The 18,794-nt window shown below is 37.2% G+C and overlaps 2 protein-coding genes and 1 pseudogene across 2 annotated transcripts; all 3 read right to left on the reverse strand.

Annotated features, from left to right (window-relative positions):
- Positions 1 to 2,974: 2,974 nt before the first annotated feature.
- Positions 2,975 to 6,461, reverse strand: LOC143615136 (uncharacterized). Its single transcript, XM_077088352.1, has 2 exons — positions 5,978 to 6,461; positions 2,975 to 5,674 (listed from the first exon to the last, which is right to left on the reverse strand). The coding sequence occupies exons 1-2, from the start codon at positions 6,459 to 6,461 to the stop codon at positions 3,108 to 3,110; spliced, it is 3,051 nt and encodes a 1,016-aa protein (XP_076944467.1). The 3' UTR covers positions 2,975 to 3,107.
- Positions 6,462 to 11,001: 4,540 nt separating this feature from the next.
- LOC143615137 (uncharacterized) lies at positions 11,002 to 16,468 on the reverse strand (annotated as a pseudogene).
- Positions 16,469 to 16,767: 299 nt separating this feature from the next.
- LOC143615138 (putative ABC1 protein At2g40090) lies at positions 16,768 to 18,189 on the reverse strand. The gene is made up of 5 exons (XM_077088353.1): positions 17,950 to 18,189; positions 17,604 to 17,869; positions 17,484 to 17,520; positions 17,251 to 17,349; positions 16,768 to 17,028 (listed from the first exon to the last, which is right to left on the reverse strand). The coding sequence occupies exons 1-5, from the start codon at positions 18,187 to 18,189 to the stop codon at positions 16,768 to 16,770; spliced, it is 903 nt and encodes a 300-aa protein (XP_076944468.1).
- Positions 18,190 to 18,794: the final 605 nt, after the last annotated feature.

An 18,794-nucleotide genomic window follows, 5' to 3' on the forward strand; every position in this document is an offset into this window, starting at 1 on the left:
CAAATTTGATCTAAAATTTTTGTTAAGAACAAATAGGGGTACAAATATATGAAGTGGAGGTATAAATACATGAAATTAAGGTATAATACATGAAATTGAGTACAAAAGCTAGAAATATATGAAAATATGAATTGTTCAGTTCGGTTAATTTCAGTATCGATGGTACGAGAAAACAATGTTCAATTTGCGGTTAATATGTATTCAGTTTCGTCGGTTTTCAGTTTGGTTTCGGTCAATCTATTCGGTTTATTAAGCTTAAGTGATACCCAATTAATTCATTCATGCTTGTAGACAATCAGGTAAGCCGATAGCTTCATATTACCAAGAAGGAACAATGTTCAATTAATCGGGTACCACTTAAGCTTTAGCGAAACCAAACTGAAAATCGACGAAGCAGATGGTACGAGAAAACAATGTTCAATTAATCGGGTACCACTTAAGAATTTAAACTTAACCACATCAGTAATCACAAAACCCATTAGATCTATGATTTTATTTTAAAGTTCTAGATTGGTTGCTCAACACAAGTATGATATGAATATGATAACATATGCGGCCTTTATAATGAAAATCATAAGTTAAAACTTGTTGCAAGTTAAAATATTACATTTGCGTCACATGATAACAAATCAAAAGTTTGTTATATTGAATTTAATTATAAACAAGCCATTTATATAATTTTTATTAGATTTTTATACCATTGCCGTTTTTAAGATAACTAGAAAATAGTGTTTTTTAGCCAATGATTCCTAGCTCAAGTAATGGTGAGACACCAAAAGACTTTAATTTGAAAATGAAAGGTTTTGGGCTTAAGTTCCACCGGTGAAAAAAAAATAGGGGCTTTCACTAGGGATTTTCTCATTTATGGTGGGTTTTCTCCTGAGACTCTCTCTGAGAGTGATCTTCGGTAGTCAGAGAATAGAGATAATCAGGTGACTCATGTCAATGATCCAGATTAACCGTTCAAATAAAAATATTGTTTTACAAATAATTAAAAATAGCGTTTTACAAATTAACAATCAAATATGTTAAAACTTAAAAACATAAAATACGCTTTATGTAAGCAAATACGCAATGTCCCATTATATTATATATTAAAGGAAAACTTGCTGCTACAGTAATTTTGATGAGGTCCAATCAGTAATTGCCATGTGACAGCCACTGAATTTTTTTTAATATTTTCGGTATTACTTTACTATTTATTGATTTGTGAGACTGTAGTTTAACATAAAAGGAAAGTTGGTCTGGTGGTCTCACTGTGATGTTATAATGCTTAAGTCTTGAGTTCGAATTTGGCCTCGGCCGGTTTTTAGTTTTTTTTTGTTTTCCTAAGGTCTATGTATTTATATATTCATACTAATTTTTTTAAGATCTATGTATTTATATATTTCATACTAAATCAAGCAACGGAAACATAAGGTGATGTGGTGGTAAAGTAGTGTTCAATTTTTTGAGTTGGTTTTAAAAGAAATCGACGTAACGCGCTGGGCAAGGCCGGCCGGAGGGTGGCGCCGGTTGGACCGTCGGCCAGGGCATGTAACTTTTAGGGGCCAAAATTTTTGTATCTATATTTTTTTAAATATACATTTAAAAACATAAAACTTATAAAATATTAATTGATCTTTACCATCTTATAATTATTGGGCCAGAACAAACATCCATTTAATTAAGTTTAAATTATTAGGTCCAAACTAAAACTAAAGACTAAAAAAATTAAATAAAAACCCGATGCAAAATAAAAGAAATAACGGTTGATTGAAATTTCTCTTTGGTTCCTTCCTTCTTTGCGAATGCTGAACAACGACCAACCTAGCCGACTACCACTGTTAGTTCGTTGTTAACCACCATGTTCCTCCACGGTTGACCAATCTAGCCACCAAGGACCAAGCTATTCCTTTTTCCAATGTTAGGACTTAGGAGAGTTTCACAAATCATTGGTTAATCGTTAATTATTATGGTATTTGATTTTAATAATATATTTTTCTATGTTTATTGTTATAACATTAAGTCTCGTTTAAAAAAAATAGCTTATTTATTTCGTTACTCGTTAAGGCCATGGGCCTTTTTTTTTCGACTCGGCCGAGGTATTTAAATTGTCGGAGACGGTCCTGGCGCTGAGGGTAACCTCTAGCTATATCTTATAGCAAACGTTACTGCTATAGTTGGAAATTAATTTCTATTTATTCTTAATTTCTCAAATCACTTCCATCTCATGAAAAAGGTAAGGGTACATATGTTTTATAATATAATTATACAAAAATTAATTTTCATGATTCATTGAAAGAACAATATAATGCCAATGAGTGGTTTAGCTCACTTGAGACATTGGAGGGAAAAAGAAGATTGGTTACGTATTCAGTTGTTAATGCAATATTTAATCTGCATATGAATTATCTTGAGATTGGTTTACGTTCTATTCTTACAATACACTATTTTTGGCTTCAATTTATTGTTTCTACTGTGGATAAGCTTATTGGCCTCATAACCAAGAGGTTGGCTTCGACATGGTTTAATTATCTTTGGATTAATTGCACTATTCTTCTAGTCTTACAGTATGCACTTAAGGTGTTCGATGAAATGCTTGAATGAGTAATTACACCTTCAATAGATACATTCAGGTATCGGTAGAGGATTTTACAAACGTAAGAAAATACGACAATTGCTAATTCTTTTTAATGGAAACCAACCGGGTGGTCAATAATGTTGCTTGGTTGAAGATGTGAATCCAAAAATACTAATAGCTGATAAGAATCTCGGTCGAAAACAAATGTGAGATGACCTGAAGTGCTAAGCAAATCCAAAGAAAAAACAGTGGCTTCCAAAGAAAAAAACAAATACTCAAAATGTAGGCATTGTAATACAAAATTTAAACAAATACTCAAATATAGACATTGTAATACAAAATTAAAACAAATACTTAAAATATAGCATAATTTGATCAGAAAGTTCCCTACAACTGCCTGATTCAAAAGGGTCCAGATGCACCCTAAACTTCTTTACCTGCATCATATTTAAAAAAAAATGAAAGAAAACAAAGTTACGAGTTCTGAACAGTTTTGGAGAATAGAAAAACATATGAAATACATACCATTCATGAACTAATTTTATCATCTTCTCTTATTTTGCCTCTTCATGATCACATAGTTTGCTTCATCAACAATTGCATTGACCCATTTCGGTCTTCCGGTTGATAGCATTAGATATCCCAACACGAACCCAAGTAAGATTCCACATATGTATCCCATCATCACCACTTTCCATGCAAATCCACTCTCATCTTCATCTCCATCACCTTCAAGTTGTGGTTCGTGCAGACGCTCACTGCAATTTTTGGGCAATGGAAACCCACAGAGTTTTGGATTCCCTCCAAACGAATTCCCTTCAAATGTGTTGAACTGTTTTCCTTGCGGAATGTGACCCATGAGATGGTTTTGGGACAGATTTAAGAACTCCAGAAAGGTCACATCAGCAAGGCTTTGTGGGATCTCTCCTGTGAGTTTGTTCCAAGACAGGTCTAAGGATTCAATTTCTGAAATATTTCCAAGAGCCTGTGGGATTCGGCCCGTTAGGCTGTTATGGGACAGGTTGAGTGCTTTCAAAGAGTTTAGATTACCAATGATGTTTGGAATCTCCCCTTCAAATTTATTGTTTGATAGATCAATAATCGTGTAGTCAACCAAAAGTCGTGGGAAATTTTGATCCACTCCTTTCATCGCAAAAGTGATAGAGTAATACTTGCCATCTATGTATAAATATTCTGGTTCTGTGTTCTTAATTACCACATTCTTCATGGCATTGAAATTTTGAAAATATTTTGTAGGGAGTTTGCCTACAAACCCATTTTGAGATAAGTCAAGAACTCGCAGACTTGGAAATGGGAAATTAACAAAGGAAGAGGGTACAATGCCACCATGAAAATTGTTTGATCTGAGGACGAGAACCTGTAAATTGGGAAGATCTCCTAACCAACCCGGGAATGTGTCATTTAAGTGGTTGTTTCCCAAATCAATTACACTCAATTGTTTACATTTGTTTAAAGAAGTTGGCACCTTTCCTTCTAACTCATTTCCATTCAAAAGAAACCATTGTAATTGGCCCCAATCCTTGTATTCATTTGGAATGATGCCTGTTATCGAGTTATTTGAAAGATCCAAAAGTTCCAACCCATTTCCTCCTATCTCCCCTACCCAATCAGGAATGTGCCCATGTATATCATTTCTTGACAGATCTAAGTAATAAAGAGCTTTCATGGATCGAATGGATGCCGGAAACACCTTTAGGCTACAAGAGGCCAAACCTAAGGTCATAAGATTATGATTGACATCACGATTAGCATTATTGGTGGTAACAGATATACCACTAAATGACAGAACAAGTTCTTGAAGGTTTGTGAGGCTTGATAACAATGTATCCAACTCCCATTCACCTGATAAGCTTGTGTATGACAGATCCAATTTGGTTAAAGATTTGAAATTGCCAATTGAAGTGGGTATCTCTCCTGATAAGCTTGTTCGTGAAAGATACAAGTAAGTTAAAGATTTGAGATTGCCAATTGAGATGGGTATCTCTCCTGATAAGCTTGTTTGTGAAAGATACAAGCCAGTTAAAGATTTGAGATTGCCAATTGAGATGGGTATCTCTCCTGATAAGCTTGTGGATGACAAATCTAAGCGAGTTAAATATTTGAGATTGCCAATTGAAGTGGGTATCTCTCCTGATAAGCTTGTTCGTGAAAGATACAAGTAAGTTAAAGATTTGAGATTGCCAATTGAGATGGGTATCTCTCCTGATAAGCTTGTGTATGACAGACCCAATTCGGTTAAAGATTTGAGATTGCCAATTGAAGTGGGTATCTCTCCTGATAAGCTTGTGGATGACAAATCTAAGCGAGTTAAATATTTGAGATTGCCAATTGAAGTGGGTATCTCTCCTGATAAGCTTGTGGATGACAAATCTAAGCGAGTTAAATATTTGAGATTGCCAATTGAAGTGGGTATCTCTCCTGATAAGCTTGTGTATGACAGATCCAATTCGGTTAAAGATTTGAGATTGCCAATTGAAGTGGGCCTCTCTCCTGATAAGCTTGTTCGTGAAAGATACAAGTAAGTTAAAGATTTGAGATTGCCAATTGAGATGGGTATCTCTCCTGATAAGCTTGTGTATGACAGATCCAATTCGGTTAAAGATTTGAGATTGCCAATTGAAGTGGGTATCTCTCCTGATAAGCTTGTGGATGACAAATCTAAGCGAGTTAAATATTTGAGATTGCCAATTGAAGTGGGTATCTCTCCTGATATGTTTGTCCATGATAGATCTAAAACCGTGAGAGGGATGATAGTGCTTGTGTTAACATTGGGAAGTGGACCAGAGAGATTTTTGTTATCTGACAAGTAAAGTACTTCGAGATATTCAAGACTTAAGATGTTATCAGGTAACCTTCCTTGTAAGCCGGTGGAGATAAGAACAAGTGATCTTAGAGAAGAAGAGATATTAAGATAGGTGGGTAAAACAAAACCTATATTAACTTCACCAAGCCAAAGGTCTCTCAAAAAAGTGGAATTTTCAAGGAGAATACTGAAAATATGAGGTTGCATATGCAAATTATCAATCTCATTCCCATAGAGATAAAGTGAAACCAATTTAGGAAGAAGTGTGATCTGTGAAGGAATATGCCCTGTGAAAATGTTTCCTAACAGGTCAAGTTTTTCCAAAGACTGAAGACTGAATATGTTGATAGGCAGGTTTCCTTGCAATCCATTGGAGCGCAGATTTAGCAATTTTAAAGAAGAAGAGATATTCAGAGTATTAGGTAAAACGGAAGAGATATGAAGATATGCAAGCGAAAGTTCTTCCATAGCAGTAGAATTTTGAAGCAGATTGATGAAAACATGAGGTTTTAAAATAAGATCAATCCCACTGTTAGAGAGATCAAGGGACACCAATTTATGAAGGTGTGAAATGTCTGCGGGAACTTGACCCGTAAACCCACAAGAAGACATATTGAGATGTGTGAGACTATTAGAAAGCTTGCTTATATGAGGTGGAAACTGAGAATCAGTAAAATTATTGTAAGCAAGGTTGAGTCTCTGGAGACGAGGAAGGTGAAAAAGAGTCGTGTTAGGGTGGATAGTACCTTGCACCATGCCACAACTTAGGTCAAGACCGATAACATCACCGGTGGAGCGGTCACAAGTTACCCCATTCCAATCACAACAATCTGCACCAGTTTTCCAGTTAATCATTTTTTGTTTATAACCAGAACCAAGCCAGCCTTCACATATGTGGTGTAACCAAGACCGGTTATAATTGATTGAGGAAAGGTTTTGTTTGAACAGAATCAAAGCATGGGCTTGTTTAACTGAACATCTACGAGTGGTGTTCATAGAAGATGAAGAGGATGAACCGGGAGAGATAAAAATAATAAACGAAAGGAAAAAGAAGAGCAGCATTGAATTACTCATTTTTGTTGTTGGTGTGTTTCTAGTAGCTATACATATTCATACTTTGGTACAATCTATATAAACACATTATGGCTATTTGTTCAATAACGTGTCTTTTGGTTTACAAGACTTTGATTTGGTCATGTCTTTAAATATTCAAAGGGATGAAGGAATCGAGCTTTTTAACAAGCCGATCTCGAGTAGCTCACAAGAAGCTTGACTCATTTACCCCTAGTCGTTACAAAGAAATAAGTTAAAACTTATTACGAGGTTAAATGTCACATTCGTAACAAATCAACAGTTTGTTGTATTAAAGTTTATCACAAACAACTCATTTATATAATTTTTATACCATTTATGTTTTTTAGATTATAAATAACTAGAAAATAGTGTTTTTTAGGTCAAATCTATAGCTCAAGTGTTTGAGGCGAGGTACTAAAAACTATAAGTTAAAATGAAGAGACTTTAGGCTCAAGTCACACATGTGACCAAGAAAAAAGGCTTCAAAGTTAGGCCAGTGAGTTTCCTCCTGAGGTGGTATTCGGTACTCGAGGAGGGTGAGCAAGTGACCCATCAATGATGATCCAAGTTGCACGTTAAAAAAAATTGTGCTTCACTAATAATTAAAAATAACTATCTAAAGCGTCAAATACGTTAAAACAAAAATATGTTTTCTATAAACAAATACGCAAAGTCCCAATAATAGAAATTATGGCAAGGCTTTTGAACTACAAAAGGGGTTGAGGGCCCACTTCTTTATTATCTAGAAAACATGATGACATCACGCTATGTGATTGTGTTTCTCTATTCTGATTTTATATTTATATTTCTTTTTCTTTTTAATTTCTCAAATAACTTCTCATGAAAAAGGCCCAAGTACATATGTTTCATAAAATAATTAACTACACAATAATTAATTTTCATTTTCATGATTCATTAAAAGAACAATATTACGCCAATGAATGCTTTAACTCACCTGACATTAAAAGGGAAAAGAAGATTTAGGCTGAAAGTCGTAAGATCCAGGTTTGAATCCAATCCCATCTGATTTACCGTATGGGCCTTGGGCTACCTAGATCCAGTACTGTCTACGATCGAGGGCGTATAGGGTTGCCTTTGCCGGGGTATCCAAACTTTATTCGTAGATAGTTTAAAAAGACAAGGGATATTATTTTATTACTTTAAATTTGTTTAATGTAAATAAGAAATAATGTCATATTTAGAAGGTGCTTAATTCATTCATTATCCCTGCTTCCTTGTCATCACACGGCTTTCTGGTATACATGACAATAATCATTAGAATTTAGGTATTTAGCCTGTGTTAGGAGAGTGGGGTGGTCCGTTATACACGGCAATCACGCGTGATGGCATCACGAACACCACTGCCGGTCCGCCATCACGTGTGATGGGGTCCGGCCGTGATGGCCATCATGTGGTGAATACAAATTTATTGAATGTTGGGGAGGGGGTGACCGTTGGGGTTGGGTAATTAAAAAAAAATATTTTAACAATAAAAATAACAACCATTTCAATCCAACTTGAAATCAAATTCAACTCAAAACACTCTCAATCTTCTACTACAAAAACCTATTTCTTCACCACTTCAATTCAAAACAAAAATATGGATTTTCCGAGCAACTCGTTTCCCGCTAGACACCGATAGCTCTTCGTCTTCGGACGATGACATTGTTGAATGGTTCCCGTTGTTATATAACGAACTTGAAGGCCCGAGCCGTCCAAAGGAAAAAATGGTGGATCGTGATCGTATACATGCCCACGAAGTGCTAATGAACGACTATTTTGTGGAGGAGCCAAAATACAATAACGAGACGTTCAGGGATCGGTTTCGTTTGCCGAAATCTTTATTTTTAAAGATTGTAGCGGACGTCAAAGCAAGCGAAGAATGGTTTCAAGAATCTTACGACGTGGGGGCAAACGAAGTTTTACGGCGCTTCAAAAATGCACATCCGCTATTCGTCAATTAGCGACAGGTAACCCACCCGATCAATTTGATGAATACTTACAAATGTCTCAGAGAACTTCACGTGAATGTCTGCAATTCTTTTGTAACGCGATTATTAAATTGTATGGCAAAGAGTTTCTACGAAAACCAACAAGACACGACATTACACGTCTTTACGCCACGCATGAGGCTAGATGGCATTTTCCAGGGATGCTCGGTAGCATCGACTGTACATATCGAATAAAGGAATTGTCCATGGGAGTTTCGAGGGGCGTATGTTAGGGGTGATATCAAACGACCGACTATCGTACTTGAAGCGGTTGCGTCAAATGATTTATGGATTTGGCATTCTTATTTTGGTGTTCCTTGCTCAAACAACGACATTAGTGTTCTATACACATCACCGTTGTTCAAAGCGTGACAGATGGTACCGCACCCTTCTGTCCATATTTTGTCAACGGGAGATATTACAGACGTGGCTACTTTCTTGTCGATGGTATCTACCCGCATGGTCTGTTTTTGTGAAAGCCTTTTCGTTTCCTGTCGAGGTCAAGGAAAAGGCGTTCAAGAAGTTGCAAGAATTGGCAAGAAAAGATGTCGAGAGAGCTTTCGGTGTCTTAAAGGGTAGATGGTGCATACTTAGTCGACCGGTTCGTGCAATGAAAAAACCCATGATCTCTAGCATATTATATGCATGCATCATATTGCACAATATGCTAATAAAAGAAGACGGACGTGCAATTTCTCCAGATTGGGTGCCGGATCCTTCTACTCAAGTTCCCGTTCCTGAGAACGTGCAATTAGACTTGCGGAACGAAGATATTCACCACCGGTTGAGATATGATCTAGTTGAACTTGTAGGTTCTTTAGGTTTGGAATTTCCGAATTCGAACGAGGAGTAGAATGTTTAATGTAATTTTTATTTTTTTAATTTACTATTGTTTTTAATTTTTAAGTTGTAAAAAAATATCAAAAAAAAAAATTTTCCATTACACCACACCACCACCCCACCAAAATTCCATCACTAGCGATGGAAAGTGATGGAATGAGGTGGCACACTTGTATTGGTGGGAGCAAGTGATGGTTTTTAAACCACCCCCACCCCCCTTAATGCAATATTTAATCTGCATATTATTTATGTTGAGATTGGTCTACATTCTATTCGTGGGATTGGTAATTTAGCATAAACTGTTACTGATGGCCACGCTCATGACCAAGCTAATACAGCTACAAATCAAACTATTATTGATGATATATGGACCCTTTGGAGATTACACTATTCTTCAATTTTCACGGTATGCACTTGTGGTGTTCGATGAAATGCCTGAAAGAGTAAGTACACCTTAAATAGATAGATCAAGTATCCGTGGAGGATTTAAAAGGAATTCATTATTTAGGTGAAGAAACCAAGAAGCCGGGAAAGAGATATACCCATTGGGTTAGTCGGGTATATGTTAATTGTCATCGGCTCATCGCCACTTATTCACAGTTGCAATTGAAGCTGTGGGGATGAAATGGGCTAAGATATTACTCAGGTTAGGCGCATGAAAGGGAATGACTACTGTTCTGTTAGCTATCATCATAGCCGAATCTAGATACTTCACTGACATTGCGCGAGCACACATGACATTGCGCCACCTATTCTAGCTGTGGTCCATAAAAAGCTCAGGACACCGGTTAATGCTGCCATTATCATGACCGCTACAAACTGCCTGGTTGCGTTTTTCACGGTCTTCTTTCCATATCTACACTATTCACATTATCGCTAGTGGCAATCGGGCTATATATTATGAGGCGATACTACTCAACGGGGGTGACAACGGCTCAAAATAGAACCATATTGATTATCTTATTGGTGTAGATCGTTTGTTCGGCTATTGAGATGGGTTTACTTTGGGCATGGGGAGTAAACAGTTGGTTGGTGTATTTGTATGTTGTGGGGACCTGGTTTTTGGCCACTTTGGGTATTTCGGTTAAAGGTGAAGCAAGCGAGAAACCTGAAGCTCTGGGGGCACCATTTGCTCCATGGCTTCCGTTGGGTAGCATTGCATTGAACTTGTTCTTGGGGTGGACTGCTGTCTTGCTAACATACTACTTTCTTGTGGGATTGCTGCCACGTATGATGCGTCGAAGGAGACCGTGAAGATGGAGGTTGATGATAATGAAGTTGAAAGAAGAAATGATGGAGAAAGAGTGGCTGCAACTTCTGATTTTGGTTTAATTTGCACCTGATTTTGGTTTAATTTGGTACACTTATGAAAAAATGTGTAATGTAAACTATAAAGAAAAAGATTTATCTTCTGTTATGCTATTCTGCATCAGAAATTGAGTTGAACCACTTTTGTTTGATTTAAATGCAAAAAATACACACGAAACACTGGTAACCTGCTAAGTTCATGTTAAATGTGTGTATATAACAGCAATAAAAAGGTAAATCAGTTACTATTAATTAAGAAAGAGATATTTGACTACCAAGTACCAAGTGTAATGTTGAGACAATTTGAAACAAAATTAAAACAAATACTCAAAATATAACATATTTTGTAAGAATCTCTACAATTGCATGATTCACAACGTCCAGCCGCATTTTAAAGCTCTCTACCTGCATCATATATTTTTTTACAAAAAGAGCAATAATAATAGAGTCACGAGTTTTGAACAATTTTGGAATTTAGATAAACATATGAAACATGTACCATTCATGAACTAATTTTACCATCTTCTCTTATTTTGCCTCTTCGTGATCACATAGTTTGCTTCATCAACAAGTGCATTGATCCATTTTGGTCTTCCGGTCGATAGCATTAGATATCCCAACACCAACCCAAGTAAGATTCCACACATGTATCCCATCATCACCACTTTCCATGTAAATCCACCTTCTTTATTTCCATCTCCATCACCTTCAAGTTGTGGTTCCAGTAGATGCTCACTGCAATTTTTGGCAATGGAAACCCACAAAGTTTTGGATTCCCTTCAAATGAATTTCCTTCAAATGTGTTGAACTGCTTTCCTTGTGGAATGCGACCCACTAGATGGTTTTGTGATAGTTTTAAGACCTCAAGAGACGTCAAGTCAGCAAGGCTTTGTGGGATCTCTCCTATGAGTTGGTTCCAAGACATGTCTAGTGATTCAATTTTTGATATTTTCCCAAGAGTTTGGGATTCGGCCCATTAGACTGTTGTGGGACAAGTTTAGGACTTTTAAAGAGTTCAGATTTCCAATGATCTTTGGAATCTCTCCTTCAAATTGAATGTTTGATAGATCGACAATAGTGTACTCAACGAAAAAGTCGCGTGAAAATTTGATCCACTCCTTTAATCGTAATAGTGATAGCGTAATACATGTTACCCGTTTGCATATTTTGGTTCTGTGTTACTTGTTACCACATTCTTCATCGCCTTGAAATTTTGAAAATATTTTGTAGGGAGTTTGCCAACAAACCCATTATGAGATAAGTCAAGAACTCGAAGACATGGAAATGGGAAATTAACAAAGGAAGAGGTTGCAAGGCTACCATGAAAATTGTTTGACCTGAGGACAAGAACCTCTAAATTGGGAAGATCTCCTAACCAACCAGGAAAGGTGTCATTCAAGTGGTTATTTCCCAAATCAATTATTCTCAAATTGTGACATTTGTTCAAAGAAGTTGGCACATTTCCTTCTAACTCATTTCCATTCAAAAGAAACCCTTGTAATTGGCCCCAATCCTTGTATACATTTGGAATGGTGCCCGTTATTGAGTTTTTTGAAAGATTCAAAACTGCCATATGATTTCCTCCTATTTCCCCTACCCAATCAGGAATGTGTCCTTTTATATCATTGTTAGACATATCTAATAGGTAAATATTTTTCATGGCCCGAACAAACACCGGAAAGACCTTTAGTCTACAAGAGGGCAAACTCAAGATGAAAAAATTAGGATTGACATAATGATTAGCATTATTGGTGGTAACTGATATACCAATGTACGACAGAGTGAGTGTATCAAGGTTTGTGAGGCTTGATAACAATGTATCCAACTCCCATTCGCCTCTAAATTTATTATATGAAAGGTCTAGGAAAGCGAGGTTGGTAAGCTGTTGAAATGTTTGCTGGATGGGGCCATTATCAAGCACATCAATCTGCCCGGTTAATCGATTGTTAGAAAGGGATAATACTCTTAAAGATTGAAGAGAAAACAACTCCGGTGGCATATTTCCTTGGAACATGTTATTATCAAGCACGATATATTCTAAAGAAGAAAGGGTAAACAATGAAGAAGGTAATGTTCCAGAAAGCTTGTTAAATGATAAATCTAGATATTTAAGGGATCTTAGGTTACCTATGGATTTGGGAAGGGACCCATTCAAATCACAATATGAGAATCTCAAGTAAAATAAAGATGTGAGATGGCCAATTGAGATGGGTATCTACCGATAAGCTTGTGTATGACAGATCCAATTCGGTTAAAGATTTGAGATTGCCAATTGAGATGGGTATCTCTCCTGATAAGCTTGTTCGTGAAAGATACAAGTAAGTTAAAGATTTGAGATTGCCAATTGAGATGGGTATCTCTCCTGATAAGCTTGTTCGTGAAAGATACAAGTAAGTTAAAGATTTGAGATTGCCAATTGAAGTGGGTATCTCTCCTGACAAGCTTGTTCGTGAAAGATACAAGTAAGTTAAAGATTTGAGATTGCCAATTGAGATGGGTATCTCTCGATAAGCTTGTTCGTGAAAGATACAAGTAAGTTAAAGATTTGAGATTGCCAATTGAGATGGGTATCTCTCCTGATAAGCTTGTTCGTGAAAGATACAAGTAAGTTAAAGATTTGAGATAGCCAATTGAAGTGGGTATCTCTCCTGATAAGCTTGTGAATGGCATATGTAAGGCCCCGTTACCGGTAACCCTACTTTCGTGTTGGATTTACTCATAAACACAGTTTTAAATATCAGAGTTAATTAAAAACTTTACGCGGAATATAAAACTTTCATTAAACATTACATAATTCATAACTTGTCCCAAAACATCCTTTGTCTTTCACATTAAAGCATTAAAATTAGAACATCATAAGTCTTCAGATGCCAGACTCTTGTTCAATGCCACGTGTCTCCTCAAGCGAGCTGCCTCATCCTACTCACCTGCGTGCATACTAAAAGTCAGCTACGCTGAGTGAGTTCTAGTTAATCATACACTATACCATACACATAAACTTATATTCCTTCATTCATACTTTCTTACTTTCATACTTTCATTCTTTCTTTTGTATTAACTTACCTTCATATCTTACGTTATAAAGAGCATTACACCCTACATTCCTCGAGTATTATTAGGGCTCGGTACCCTCCTTCCTCGAATATTATTAGGGCTCGGTACCCTCCTTCCACGAGTATTATTAGGGCTCGGTACCCTCCTTCCTCGAGTATTATTAGGGCTCGGTACCCTCCTTCCACGAGTATTATTAGGGCTCGGTTTCCCTCTTTCCACGAGTATTATTAGGGCTCGGTTTCCCTCTTTCCTCGAATATTAGTAGGGTTCGGTTCCCTAGTTCTCGAATATTAGTAGGGTTCGATTCCCTCTTTGTTACAATACAACCATACATTATACCTCGAGTATTATTAGGGCTCGGTACCCTTTTCGTAACCATACAATCATGCAACCGTCATTTCCTTCTTTAATTAACTTATCACATTCATACACATAAGCATACATATCATACTTACCTTATACTTAGCGTTACAACCTGACAGTACGTGCAATATCCGAAGATCGTTCACGTACCATCAAGCAATCATTCATACATATCATATCATTCACATAAGGCATACACTTATCTCTTAGGATAAGCGTATTGACAAACATATCGAGTATGCACACAGCCCCGAAAACATAACACATAAATGGGGCTAGAAACTCACCTGGATCCTGTTACGCTCGCCGTTGATCGTAATTCCTTTCTTTAACTGGGCTCGGCTAACTGTATAATATTTACACATATCAATTAACTACTACTACTCGTTTTGTATTTCTATCTTTATATGACCCACAACGAACGGGGGTCCGGGGGCAGCGCCCCTGGCAGCGGGGTTCTAGGGGCGGCAGCCCCTAGCGGGGTCCAAGGGGCAGAGCCCCTGGCTGGGGTTAAGCTGCCAGGTCAGCTTGGAAAAATTTTATTTTCGATAACTGCCTTAACACATTTTCCATTAGGTTTTTAATTTATTTTCTAAGCGAACTTCACTTTAGGCGAAGTTAAACCTTAGGCGAACTTGGCTTCAGGCGAAGTTAAACCTTAGGCGAACTTGGCTTTTAGGCGAAGTTAAACCTCAGGCGAACTTGGCTTTTAGGCGAAGTTAAACCTCAGGCGAACTTGGCTTTTAGGCGAAGTTAAACCTTAGGCGAACTTGGCTTTTAGGCGAAGTTAAACCTCAGGCGAACTTGGCTTTTAGGCGAAGTTACCATTTAGGCGAACTTAGCTTTTCAGCGAAGTTGCCATCAGGCGAACTTGGCTTCAGGCGAACTTATCATCAGGCGAACTTGGCTTGCAGGCGAAGTTCATCAGGCGAACTTAGCTTGCAGGCGAAGTTCATCGCTTGAAGGCGAAGTTGCCCAGATGAAGGCGAAGTTGTCGCGCTGCAGATCTGTTTGCCCATAACTCCTTCGTTTCTTAGCCAAATAACTCGATTTTGGTACCCACGGAATCGTATGATCGGCGCCTACAAATCCCAACCATCAAATCGGCCTAAAATCGACGTTTTAGGGGTCCGATTTGGGCAGTTGGGTTTCGGGTCCGATTAACCCGTCAAATCCTAACCATTTTCAGTAATATTAGCTTTGCGGGATTAGTTCCTACCTTTCCAACTCAGATCTACCAGCAAAATCTCTGGTCTCGACTTCGGATCTCGGTCGGTTATGTGTGTGTTTTTGAGTGTGTAAAAGAGAAAGATGGAAATAAAATGATATCTTGGGCTTGGGATGGGTATTTATATCTCTCAAGCCCACGGACCCAAGGCCCATTCTCATTTAACCCATCTTACGTAATCTAAGCCCATGACCTGTTCCTTACTCGACATTAAATAACTAAAACGTGAAATCACTAAACATAACTTTCTTTTATTTAACATTATAAAAATTTTAGGATGTTACAGCATATATAAAACCGTGAGAGGGATGATAGTGCTTGTGTTAACCTTGGGAAGTGGACCAGAGAGATTTTTGTTATTTGACAAGTAAAGTCTTTCCAGATATTCAAGACTTAAGATGTTATCATGTAACCTTCCTTATAAGCCGGTGGAGATAAGACCAAGTGATCTTAGAGAAGAAGAGATATTAAGATAGGTGGGTAAAACAAAACCTATATTAACTTCACCAAGCCAAAGGTCTCTCAAAAAAGTGGAATTTTCAAGGAGAATACTGAAAATATGAGGTTGCATATGCAAATTATCAATCTCATTCCAATTGTTGGAGAGATAAAGTGAAACCAATTTAGGAAGAAGTGTGATTTCTGAAAGGATATGCCATGTGAAACTGTTATCCGACAGGTTAAGTTCTTCCAAAGATTGAAGACTGAATATGTTGTTAGGTAGGTTTCTTTGCAATCCAGTGGGGCCAAGATTTAGCAATTATAAAGAAGAAGAGATATTCAGATTATTAGGTAAAACTGAAGAGATGAAGATATGCAAGCGAAAGTTCTTCCATAGCAGTAGAATTTTGAAGCAGATTGATGAAAACATGAGGTTTTAAAATAAGATCAATCCCACTGTTAGAGAGATCAAGGGACACCAATTTATGAAGGTGTGAAATGTCTGCGGGAACTTGACCCGTAAACCCACAAGAAGACATATTGAGATGTGTGAGACTATTAGAAAGCTTGCTTATATGAGGTGGAAACTGAGAATCAGTAAAATTATTGTAAGCAAGGTTGAGTCTCTGGAGACGAGGAAGGTGAAAAAGAGTCGTGTTAGGGTGGATAGTACCTTGCACCATGCCACAACTTAGGTCAAGACCGATAACATCACCGGTGGAGCGGTCACAAGTTACCCCATTCCAATCACAACAATCTGCACCAGTTTTCCAGTTAATCATTTTTTGTTTATAACCAGAACCAAGCCAGCCTTCACATATGTGGTGTAACCAAGACCGGTTATAATTGATTGAGGAAAGGTTTTGTTTGAACAGAATCAAAGCATGGGCTTGTTTAACTGAACATCTACGAGTGGTGTTCATAGAAGTTGAAGAGGATGAACCGGGAGAGATAAAAATAATAAACGAAAGGAAAAAGAAGAGCAGCATTGAATTACTCATTTTTGTTGTTGGTGTGTTTCTAGTAGCTATACATATTCATACTTTGGTACAATCTATATAAACACATTATGGCTATTTGTTCAATAACGTGTCTTTTGGTTTACAAGACTTAGAAAGCTTACAAGCTTTGCGATGTCATGAGGGTTGAGACCAAGTTTTTGAATGCTCTTCAAATCATTGACTTGTGGGCCTTCCACAAACTCCATGGTCAACAGCTTTGAGGTACTGAGGTTCCAATACACAGCAGGTGCATAAACATACTCTGCAATATGAGGAGATAACCTTCGAAAATTATCCATACATTTTATGCTGTTGTTGGCCTCATTTAAGAAATCTAGTTCCTGATAACCATCATCGTAATTTTATTAACAATATATTTTTAAATGCATAATACCACCTTACATTTGTTCATCCAGTTTTTGGTGTTTATAATGCAGCAGGATATCATAACAATTTGGGAAGCAGGTCAAAGTCAAAGATTAGCCTCTAACCTTAGGTAGACTCTCGTGTACTTCATCTATCAACCACCTATATTCAGACCACTATGGTTATTAGCCTCTAACCATAGGTGCGTAAACATACTCTGCAATATGAGGAGATAACCTTCGAAAGTTATCCATACATTTTATGCTGTTGTTGGCTTCATTTAAGAAATCTAGTTCCTGATAACCATCATTTTAACTTCATTAACAATATAACTTCATTAGCATAAAATTTGTTCATATCCAGTTTTTGATGTTCATAACAATTTGAGAAGTAATTGGATCGAAGTGAAAGTCAAAGATAAGTCCCTAACCTTAGGTAGACTCTCGTGTACTTCATCTATCAACCACCTATATTCAGACCACTATGGTTATTGCCAAATATCTCCATTTACAAACACACGCATAAAATAATAACAGCTAGAGATATAAACCTGTAATCAAATGAGGGAAATATCCAATGCAGAGTAGTGACAATCAATTCCACTGTTGCATAATCTGCGACTGCGGTATCTGTCATGTGCATATGTTGTACCTGCAAAAAAGAATAATTATCAATATAAAGAATCAAATAAGATGGAATATAATGGTAACAATTTGAAACCTTGACAGCAACTTTTTGTCCCCGATGAGTTCGAGCAACATGAACCTGAGCAAGGGAAGCGCTTGCAATAGGGACAGGATCAAACTCCTTAAATATCTGTGTACACAAACATTTAACTCACTTTTAAGACATGAAATAATCAGAATAACATAGATATAACATATTAGCATACATACTTCTTCAGGTGGGCCACCGAGTTCTTTCTTGACAACCTGGCACACTTGATCATACGAAGACGTTGGGCATCGATTCAGCTGTGAGGGATAAGCGGAAGAGGCGAACGGGTACAGTGGTGCAAAGCTTGAGAGAAGTGGCGGATCTTCGGCATTAGCAATGGTGGCGGCACCAGCACCGTTGCCTAAAGCGAGAGCAGTAAATGCGAGCTTTGATTTAGCTCCCCAAATAGATCGCGCCATGTTTTGTTCACCGGGCACCGAAAATAATGTTTTTCGGCGACCAGGTGGAAACAAGTATGGCCAAGGGAACAAGAAAGACACAAGTATTGAAATCGCAACCCGTTATACAGTAAATCGACACAAATCCTCCCAAGTGAGACATCTTCTTTTCCCCCTATTTTTTATCCAAAGAAATCCCAACATCGTTATTTCCTCCGCCAAACTTACAAGATGAATAAGACTTCCCTTGTGAACTAGCGCATTCCTCCTTTTCCACAAAATCCAAATCGCAATTAAACACACCGCATGGAAAACTCTTGCTTTATCCTTTGGGAACTTGGAAAACTTATAAGTTCTAAAATATCCCGATATCTAAAAAGGAAGAAGACGAATGCTTTACACCATTGCGAAACCAGACTCCACATACAAATACATTTAAATTTTTTATTTCTTCTATATCTTTTAATATATTGTGTTTAAAAAGCAACCAAACTTACCATTGTAACGTGCTTATTTTTGTTAACATTTCAGTGTAAATTTTGTTTTATTTTGATGTGTTTATTATAATGTACAAATCAATAAAGCATAAAAGTGCAACTCAAATATGCAATTATGAACCTAAAATA

The sequence above is a fragment of the Bidens hawaiensis genome, unplaced genomic scaffold (genome assembly GCF_021521415.1).
Source record: "Bidens hawaiensis isolate Kalapana, Puna unplaced genomic scaffold, B.hawaiensis_p1.1 tig00041915_1, whole genome shotgun sequence".
NCBI classification, from domain to species: domain Eukaryota; kingdom Viridiplantae; phylum Streptophyta; class Magnoliopsida; order Asterales; family Asteraceae; genus Bidens; species Bidens hawaiensis.

Excerpts from the sequence above, each read along its gene's own strand:
- LOC143615136 (XM_077088352.1), bottom strand. The coding sequence starts at position 6,461 with ATGAGTAATTCAATGCTGCTCTTCTTTTTCCTTTCGTTTATTATTTTT. Across the intron at positions 5,675-5,977 it reads GTCTTCTTGTGGGTTTACGG|GGCATATTCCTTCACAGATC; the intron begins GTCAAGTTCCCG and ends ACATTTTCACAG.
- LOC143615138 (XM_077088353.1), bottom strand. The coding sequence starts at position 18,189 with ATGGCGCGATCTATTTGGGGAGCTAAATCAAAGCTCGCATTTACTGCT. Across the intron at positions 17,870-17,949 it reads TCGGTGGCCCACCTGAAGAA|ATATTTAAGGAGTTTGATCC; the intron begins GTATGTATGCTA and ends TTGTGTACACAG. Across the intron at positions 17,029-17,250 it reads AGTATGTTTACGCACCTATG|GAACTAGATTTCTTAAATGA; the intron begins GTTAGAGGCTAA and ends GATGGTTATCAG.